The sequence below is a fragment of the Orycteropus afer genome, unplaced genomic scaffold (genome assembly GCF_000298275.1).
Source record: "Orycteropus afer afer isolate SDZICR_OR568_19922 unplaced genomic scaffold, OryAfe1.0 scaffold00067, whole genome shotgun sequence".
Lineage (NCBI taxonomy): Eukaryota > Metazoa > Chordata > Mammalia > Tubulidentata > Orycteropodidae > Orycteropus > Orycteropus afer.
The window spans coordinates 6,060,707-6,070,912 of NW_006921654.1; the positions used below are offsets into that span (position 1 = coordinate 6,060,707).

Sequence of the window (10,206 nt, forward strand, 5' to 3'; positions counted from 1 at the left end):
CCCCTCCTTGGGTTTCCGAGGCAGTATCACTACGGAAGTAGGATTGCCCAACCTTCCTTCCGAGGAGTGGCTGGTGGGTTTGAACCGCCAGCGTGTATCTATTATAGTCAGTGGAAAAAAAAGTTAGTTTTTAATTATCCCATTAATATACTACTACATACAGTAGTAATTTCCTCATGGGTAAAGATTTTTTTTTTAATGAAACTATTTATTGTATCTTTTATTTTATTTTTTGGAGTGTTTCCTCCCCTCTCCTCCCACAGCTGGTAACCAACAAAGAAAGTTTCCTTCCATATATAAACCTTTCCTCGACTTTTTACAATAATGAACTAATATAGTATTTGTCCTTCTGTGACTGACTTATTTCACTCACCATAATGTCCTCCAAGTTCATCTACATTCTATGGTTTTTTGCAGATTCTACATTATTCTTTAGTGTTGCATAGTATTCCATTGTGTGTATGTACCACAGTTTGGTTATCCATTCTTCTGTTGATGGGCACCTAGATTGTTTCCATCTTTTGAGTATTGTAAACAGTGCTGCGATGAACATGGGTGTGCATATATCTGTTCTTGTCCTGTCTCTTCCTTCTTTAGGATATATACCTAGTAATGGAATTGCTGGGTCAAATGGTATTTCTAATTCCAACTTTTTAAGGAATCACCATACTGCTTTCGACAGTGACTGTATCATTTTACAGTCCCCCCAGCAGTGTATAAGAGTCCCAATCTCTCCACATCCTCACCAGCATTTATTATTTTCTGTCTTGTCGAATTTTGCTAATAGTGCTGGGGCAAGATGCTATCTCGTTATTTTGATTTGCATCTCTCTAATGGCTAATGATTGTGCACATTTTTCACGTGTTTGTTGGCTGCCTGAATATCATCTTTGGTGAAGTGTCTATTCATGTCTTCTGCACATTTTTGAATTAGATTGTTTATCTTTAAGATGTTGAGGTGTTGGAGTTTTCTATAAATTTTAGAGATGAGTCCCTTGTCAGATATGTCATTGCCAAATAAATTTTCCTGATCTGTAGATTCTCTTTTGACTCTTTTGGAGAAGTCTTTGGAAGCACATAAAAATTTAATTTTTAGAAGGTCCCATTCATCTAGTTTATTTTCAGCTGTTTGTGCATTTTGGGTTATGCTTGACAGTCTATTTATGCCATAAATTAGGGCCCCTAAATTTGCCCCTATTTTTTCCTTGAGAAACTTTATAGTTTTCGATTTCACATTTAAGTCTTTGATCCATGTGGAGTTAGTTTTTGTGTGTGGTGTGAGGTATGGATCTTGTTTCATTTTTCTGCAAATGGATATCCAATTTTGTCAGCACCATTTGTTAAAGAGACCATCTCTTCCCCTCTGTAATGGATTTCAGCCCTTTGTCAAAAATCAGCTCACCATAGGTCAATGGATGTATTTGTGGGTTCTCAATTTTATTCCACTGGTCTGTGTGTCTGTTGTACTAATACCAGCCTGTTTTGACTACTGTGGCTGTATAGTAGGTTTTGAGATGTGGAAGTTTGAGACCCTTTACTTTGTTGTTCCTCTTCTTTAATAGTGCTTTGCTTATCTGAGGTCTCTTTCCTTTGTATATGAAGTTAGTGATTGTTTTTTCCATATCCTTAAAGAATGTTGATGGGATCTGGATTGGGATTGCACTGAATGTATAGATTGCTTTGGGTAGTATTGACATTTTCACAATATTCATCTTCCTACCCATGAGGATAGTATGTTCTTCCATTTATGTAGATCTCTTATGGTTATATGTATTCCCTGCCCACCTCCCAGTATGTTGGTATGAGGGGAAATACCTAATTACATTACACTAATAACAGATAAGGAGTGGCTAGGGGGTAGAAGTCCTCTCTGTTTTAATAAAGTTGTTGGAAAACGCAAGCTTTGCTTTTGCAATAATATTTAACAAAGTTCTTGTTGCCATGTTCTAGAGAGCTCTGATGATGTAGTAGGTAAGGCATTTGGTTGCTAACCACAAGGTTGGCAGTTCAAACCCACCAGCTGCTCTGTAGGAGGAAGATGAAGCAATCTACTTCCATAAAGATTTAAAACCTTGGAAACCCAGTGTGGGTTGCTATGAGTCGGAATTGACTTGATGACAGTGGGTTTGGGTTTTTGGTTTGTTGCTATATTCTAAGGAGTCCTGGTGGCCATTGATTAAACACTTGGGTACTAATGCAAACAATGGAGATTTGAACCCACCAGTGCTCTGTGGAGATAGATGTGGCAGTCTGCTTCCATAAAGATTGTTGTGTCATTGTTGTTTTGTGCCACTGAGTCAGACCCGACTCATAGCGACCCCTCCTTGGGTTTCCGAGGCGGTATCACTATGGAAGTAGATTGTCCATCTTCCTTCCGAGGATTACAGCCTTGGAAATCCTATGAGGCAGTTCTACTCTGTCCTATAGGGGCTAGAAGTTGGATCGACTTGACGGCAGTGAGGTTGGTACTGTGCTCCAGGCTCTATTCTAAATGCTCTGCATTCATTCTCAGTTGTCACAACAACCCTATGAGGTAGACAGAATTATTATTACTATATTATGGATGAACAAAACTGAGGCACAGAAACTTGCCACAGTTTACATCGTAACTAGTGGAGCTGGAATAAAATTTAAAAGATAGAGACAGAGAAATATACAGGCAGCAATGTGGGAGAAAGGGGAGGGCAGGGGTAGGACTGGAGACAGGAAGTTTGCCACCACAGTCCCTCCTCATAATTTAAACCACTGTGTCATCCCATTGGCTGTTAACAGTGATGACTATGGGCAGAGCTGGCATAGATAGCACCTGTGACTTTTTTGTACTGCTTGAGGAAGATCTAGAAAGGCACATTTAAGCCTTTAGTTCTCCTGCTTTTCTTAACCCATCTGGCATAGGCAGCAACTCTTTGGTTAAGTTCAGCTCAGGTATAATCATCAGGCCCCAACATGCCACTTTCAGGAATTTCCAAGCTTGGTTCTGAGGTATAATACACTTAAAACTCAAATTCATTGGAATATTAATTTGACAATGTTACACATGCTATACAAGTGAGTTATCTGCCTTGGTGGGCTTGGGAAAAGGAAGAGAGATGCTTGAAGCTGCCTCAGCAAATTCCTGCCCACTTTCTTACCAACTAATGCTTAACACCTGGGAGATACAGGCGCATATTAAGCTCTGACATGCATTTTCTTTGTGACTCTCCTTTGCATTTAATCACATTAGTGTTTGCAGAATACTGCTTTGTCATTGTTTATTCTCTTGACTTACTTCTTTACTATTAGTATCGGTAGGCATCTCCTAAGGAATAAAACTATGAAGCACTTCAGGAAATGAGGCAGGACACCCATCCCTTGATTTCAACAAGCTCATCACCCTATGAGTCAGCTGGAGACATGCCTGTTAACAGCAGCAACAACAAAGGAAGAGGAGGGACAAGCAGGAAGAATAGATTTGCAACAAATACAACCAACCAACTTTCCTATCTGGAATAAAGAAAAGAAATAGTTGCCAAGGAGTTGATTGTGACTCAGAGGAACCCGGGATGTATCAGGGTATGACTGTGTTCCACAGGGTCTGCGGTGGCTGATTTTTCAGAGGTAGATTGCCAGGTCTTTCTCCCACAGCACAAGTGTGTTAACTGTTTGCACCACTCAGGGACTTATCCAGAATATACCCCAAACCAGAAACTCACTGCCGTCGGCTCAATTCTGACTCATAGCGGCCCCATTGGGTTTCTAAGGCTGTAAATCTTTAAGGATACAGACGGCATCTTCTTCCTGTGGAGCACCTGGGAGGTTTGAACCACCAGCCTGGTTAGCAGCCAAATGCCTTACTCACTACACCACCAGAGCACCTTCTGGAATATACAGATTCCTAAAAACAACCCAAAAGAAAAACAAGCAAACACTACGGACAGGCAGTTAACAACATTCATGCTTATTTGCCTGAGGTAAAGGGTAAATTAGGACATGGTCCACCACTCAAGCTTAATGGTCCTGTGTAACTAGTCCAGATCCTTTTTCATGGACAGACTTCAGTTTTCTGAACTTGGAGCCAAACAGGCCTGGGTGCCGGTCCCTGAGCCACCATTTAACCAGCTACATGTCCTGGACCAGTTAGACTTTCAGAGAACTTACACTAAGACAGAAGATAAGGCACATGTAGAATGGCATTAGTGTGACAGGAGGTCAGGGATCAAAGTTCACAGGATAACATGTGGCTTCAGAGCAGGCACATTAGGGAATGCCTTCAGAAAGAGCTGCTGTTTGAGCTGAGACTTGAAAGACAGATAGGATTATCACACATACCTCTAGTTTGACATTCATTTCTGCTTGTCATGTGTGTCAGTGACCTTTCTAATGGAAGCTACCACATCTAACACAGCTGCTGCTTCTTCACTGCTGCTCACGGGCTCAGCACATCCCTGTTTTTTGTTTTAAATCTTTTCAAAAATTTTTATTGTGATTTGGGTGAAAGTTTACAGAGCAAATTCATATTTCATACACATTTTGTTTCATGACATGGACTGCAATTCCCCACAATGTAACAGTTCTCTCCCTACATCTTCCCTGTGGTTACCTCTTTCCTGTGCTTCTTTTCCGCCCCCTGAGCTAGCTCTCTGTGCCAACACTGTCCTTCTGTTCCCCCATGATTGATCATTCTAAGGAGCCTATCTACCTGGTATAAATGTTCACCCTATATGCCTGTCTACTGTTTGGCTGGAAGCCACAGTACTGAGTTCCAGTCCAGACCTGAAGGGTAACTATGGGCATAGTGTCAGAGGTCTCAGCAGGCTCTATCAGACCAGTAAACCTGTTTTTTTTTTTTTTTTAATGATTTTGAGTTTTGTTCTACTTTGTTCTCCCACTCTATCCAGGATCTCCTGTTCTGATCCCTTTCTTAGTGGTTGACAGTGGTAGCTGGGCACCATCTAGTTATTCTGATCTAATGGTCATATAGGCTGACCTTTGCATGGTCCACTAGTCCCTTGGACTAATTATTTCCATGTGTCTTTGGTTTTTTTCATTCTTCTTTACTCTGGACAAGGAGAGACCCATTGTTGCACCTAGATGGCCACTTGCAAGTTTTAGATACCCCAGTCACTACTCACCAAAGTAGGATGTAGAATAATGTTTTTGTGTAGTATGTTATGCCAGTTGAGCTTGATGTCCCCTGCGACCATGGTCCCGAGCCCACAGATCCAACTACTCACTCCCTCAGGGTGGCTGGCTATAGCTAAGAAGTGTTCATAGCTTTGCCCCTTATTAGCCCTATTATATATATGAACACTTTGACAGCACATACAAACACATATGCAGAAATAATGTTTGTCAACCTTATATGTGGTCATGGGTAGAGTCCCTTTGCCTAGACATACCTGATCATTCAGCCTGTTTACCGGGAGATAGTGTGCTATCACTGATAAGGCAGTATTGTTTATGTAAAAGTGCTTACCTTTGTTGTCTGTTCCTTTGGTGCACCTCTTTGTGCCTGCCTTTTGTGTTGGTCACTTAATTTTGTTTTAATGCCTTTCCCTTCACCCAAATCAATACTTGCCTCTACCTATCTAGCAGTCAGCACATCTGTTGATGCATCTGTTGCTGGCACTGTTTTGCAATCAGATCTTGTTTGTTGTTGTTGAGTTGACTCTGCCTACTGGCAACCCTGTGTGTTACAGAACTCCTCCATAGGGTTTTAGTGGCTATAATCTCAATGGAAGCAGATTGCCAGGCCTTTCCTAGTATTTGTGTATGGGTTCAAACTGCTAGCCTTCAGCAGTTGAGTATAACCTATTTGTGCCACTAAAGGACCTATAACCAAATCTTGGTGTTGTTAGGTGCCGCTGAATCATCTCTGACTCACAGTGACCCTTTGTACAACCGAACACTGCCATCCCCACGATCGTTGCTTTGTTTGAGCCTACTGTTGCAGCCACTGTGTCAGTTCATCTCACTGAGGGCTTTCCTCTTTTCAGTGACCCTCTAGCAAGCATGATGTCCTTCTCCAGGGACTGGTCCCTCCTGATAACATGGCCAAAGTATATGAGACGAATTCTCACCATCCTCATTTCTAAAGGGCATTCTAGCTGTAGTTCTTCCAAGACAAAAATCTTGGTTGGTTGGTTGGTATGTGCCGTTGAGTCGGATCCGACTCATAGTGACCTGTCCTTGGGTTTCCGAGACAGTATCACTACAGATGTAGATTGCCCCATCTTCCTTCCGAGGAGTGGCTGGTGGGTTTGAACCGCCAGCCTTGTGGTTAGCAGTCAAATGCCTTAGGCACTGTGCTACCAGAGACAAATCTTAGGCCCTTTGAAATATACTAGCAGTTCATTTTCACTTCCCTGTGTACCTAAAAGTCCTTATGCTTTCCTATCTATACATCATTCAACTCTTCTTAACCCCCTTGAAATGCTAATATTCTTACTGGCTACTGATCTTCTTGTTTACTCTTCATGCTCCAACCTTAACCCTTGTGCCATTCATTCCACACTGTTTCCTGATGAACCTACTCTGTGCTAGGCACTGTTCTTGCCATTTGGACTACATCAGTGTATGAAAATGACCAATCTGGCCTTGTGAAGCATAAATTCTGATGGCCAAAGCATCCTGATGGTCTCTTGGAAGCTGACATCTGTCATGTGTTGCTGCAACATTCCTGTAATTGTCAGTCTTCAACCTCAGGTCAATCTGAAACCAAGAGTTCTTACCAGCCTACAAATTAAACTCATCTGTGTCAAGCTGCATAGTTTCACTGATGGCCAATACAGAACTTACTGACAAAAAAAGATAAAAACTGGCAAAGAAAGAAGGGGATTGTAGTACATAGTACACTGTTTTATCATTGTTGTTGTTTGCTGTCGAGTCGGGCCCGACTCATAGCGACCCCTCCTTGGTTTTCCGAGGCAGTATCACTATGGAAGTAGATTGCCCAAAACTTCCTTCTGAGGAGTGGCTGGTGGGTTTGAACCGCCAGCCTTCTAGTTAACAGTCAAGTGCCTTAGGCACTATGCTACCAGAGCTCCCTTGTTTTATAATAGAGCATGTTAATCACACAATCTTTCTGAAAGGAAATGCAAGCGATAAAGGAAAAGTTTTAAGAAAGGTAACAAAGCAGGACCTCACATCAGTTTCATGCATTCTGCCTTTGTCCTCTGGTCTCATTTGAATCCTCAAGAGAATGTTCTCACATCAGTTTCATGCATTCTGCCTTTGTCCTCTGGTCTCATTTGAATCCTCAAGAGAATGTTCGTGAGTGTCAGATGCAACCAGGTGTTGCAAACAAATGCTCTAAATGCTCGTTAACCTCAAGATTTGGCTAGCAGGGTAGAGCTAAAACGAGTTATACAAGCTCCAAGGCTGCCTGTTCTCCCTCCTTAACTCAACTCCTTTTGAAGTTACACATAAATACACAACACTCCGTAGAATTGGAAAATCAGGAAGCAGTTTCTGGAGGAGGGGGTGCCAGTGCCTCTTAAGGCAGCTGAAGAGTAAAGTAGGGGAAACAGCAGCTAGCGGGCATTTGAGAAGCCTTCTCTGTCAAAACACCCTTCACCAGGGTCTGTCCCTAATGTTCCTTAGGCCAAGCAATGTCTAGCCCGACCCTTTCCTGACATTCTAGTACCTGTAACTTGTCAAGTGCAATCGTAATCTCTTCCCCCCCACTTCTAGCAAGAGGCACCTGTGTGAGTGCACGTTTCCAAAAGGCAGAATGAGCATCACAGGGGAGGAGGTCACGGAGTTCTGCCTTACTTGAGGAAACAGCTTTCTAAGTCTTGCCACTGTCCAAATTCAAAAGTGACACCTTCCCAGAAATGGAGCTTCCTGACGGGGGCAGAGTACCCAATAAGCAAGGTAAGCACAGGCTTATCTTGCTTATTGGGCACTATGTCCCTCGTAGGGATTGTAACTGAGGCTTTGATTCTGTAGGATGGTGATGTGGGGTTGGGAAAGCCAGCCATATGCAAAAGCAGAATCTGTGATTTTTTTTTAAAGTGAAATTGTTCACTACAGATTAGTTGATAAGCACAAGTAAGCCCCTGCTTACCTTGCTTATTGGGTAATCCACCCCTGCGCCCTGCTCTTGCAGGTGGTGAATCTGCAAGGATGCTTTAGAGGCCATTTATGCTTCAGATAAAGTTGTGGTGAATGGTAAGCTCCTCCCAGGGTGATAACTGATGGGGGCCTCACTCCCTCCTTAGACATGAAATGGACCCTACAGCAGATCAGATGCACAACTCAAAGGCCTCCTAAGCCAGGCAGCCTGAGAGTGGGTCCCTAGGAAACCAAAGGGGCAGCTTCCCTACCTCCAGCCCATCAATTGCCAGATTTTCCAATTTTCCTCAGACGCTTGGAGTCCATATTTTTAAGTGAAATTCCTTTTTTTTTTTTTTTAAATTTTAAATATTAGCAACTTATTGAAAAAGTTTAAAATACTATGAAGGCAAACAAGACGTGACCGTGGGCCTGATTTAGCCTTTGAGATCAGTATCCGACCTCTGTTTGAAGGTAATTTTTGCTTCAAAAATGCCCTCGAGAGTTTATGGGGATGCGGTGGTGGCGGATCCGTGACTCTGGTACAAGTAGAAGCGTCCCTTCTTTCCGAGTCTGGTCAGGGCTCATCCCCGGCCCTAATCCCTTCACTCTTACCGTTTTGAGTCAAGTAATGGATACCAGGGCCAAGCACATGCAGATGTCAAAAACTAACAAGCCCATTGCCGTGGAGTCGATTCCCACTCACAGCAATCCTACCGACTCACAGCAATCCTACAGGACGAGAAGAACTGCCCCACAGGGTTTTGAAGGCTGTAAACTTTACAGGAGCTCACTGCTATATCTTGCTCCTGCAGTTCTGCTAGTGGGTTCGAACCACTGCCCTTTCGGTTAGCAGCCGAGCCACCAGGGCTCCTATCCAACAGGAACAGAATCCTTCAAGTGCTACCCCAGACGAACAAGGGCCAGGGCTAGCACCCTCGCAGTCATGCGGAAGCCCTGGAGGGCGCCCTCGGAGGTACGCTGGGTCCAGCCCCTGCACTCACCAGCCATGGCTCCTGCAGTGCGGCGGCGGCTCAGTTCCCGAGCGTTAATTGGTCGAGCTGCAGGTTGCCGGGGCGACGTAGAGAGGCTAGGTGCGCGGGCGGCTGCGCGGGCTGGCGCGTCTCGGGAGCGCAGGCTACTTTATACCCTGCTCCTCGGGTCCCCGCCCACTTGCGCAAGTGGGGGGTGTTATGCCATGCCCTGGGGCGCTGGGCAATGGGGGACGCCAAGAGTCGGTGGGGTGATGGAGTAGGGACCCTGGTACGTGGAACTCAAGAAAGGTCCGGGGGGCTGTGGATAAACGGGGTCACAGGGTTCTGCGTAGGGGTGAGAGCCATGCCCATCTGGACCCTGACCTGAGATGAGGGTGTAAGCAGAAAAATTTCCATGGAGCCCAGAGCCCTATTGGGCGGCCCCCTTTGTGCCTCGCTAGAGAACCCGGAAGTCGGCTCCGCGGAATAGTGGCGGGTGGGAGTGTGTTAGGAGTCCTCAGGACTGCCCCCGTTTGTAGTCAGATTCTGCTGAGTCACAGTGACTCCAGATTTAAATTTTGAGAGGTAGGGTGAGCAAAACCAGGAGAACCAAGAGACTTGCTACTGTAGGCCTAAACTTGGTTGGGGGGGGGGTGTCCATAGAACGCATCTTCCAGGCTGCCTGCTCCTGAGTGGCAACCCAGGCCCCTCAGGGCCAAATAATTGGGGAGCTAGTTGGTTACACCTTCCACGAATGGGGAAGCATTTAGAGAGTGGCCAAGACAAAGTTTATTGCCTTTACACGAAGTCTCAGTTTGAGGTACTGAACAGAGCAAAACGTTTTTTCAAAAAGTAAACATTATAGTAAACTCTTAATACTGTGAAAAGATGAAAGGAGAAGATACAACTAATTAACCATCATCAGAACTACTAATGGTGACTGAAAAGTCACAGGGAAGATAGGATGAGGCAAACATAGATGAAGTGCTTCGGGAGCAGAGAATGTAAGGGACGCCAAAAAGGGGGGATTACATTTAATTATTAATTAAATCACATTTAATTATTTAAGGGGAATCACAATAAATAATACTTTAATGTCTTAAAAAAATCAAATGAAAAAAAAAAAAAAAAGCCTTGATGGACAAAACCTAAAACTGAACTAAAGATAGACTCAGTAACCTGCCAAGCTAACTCGTGTT

General features: G+C 43.9%; 1 protein-coding gene across 1 annotated transcript in view; it reads right to left on the bottom strand.

Moving 5' to 3' along the window:
* Positions 1–6,080, bottom strand: part of NQO1 (NAD(P)H quinone dehydrogenase 1) — a 10,679-nt gene extending 4,599 nt beyond the window's left edge. The window contains exon 1 of the mRNA XM_042780885.1: positions 6,059–6,080. Within this exon, the coding sequence (XP_042636819.1) occupies positions 6,059–6,080 (22 nt within the window). The remainder of the gene's footprint in view (positions 1–6,058) is intronic.
* Between the last annotated feature and the right edge of the window lie 4,126 nt (positions 6,081–10,206).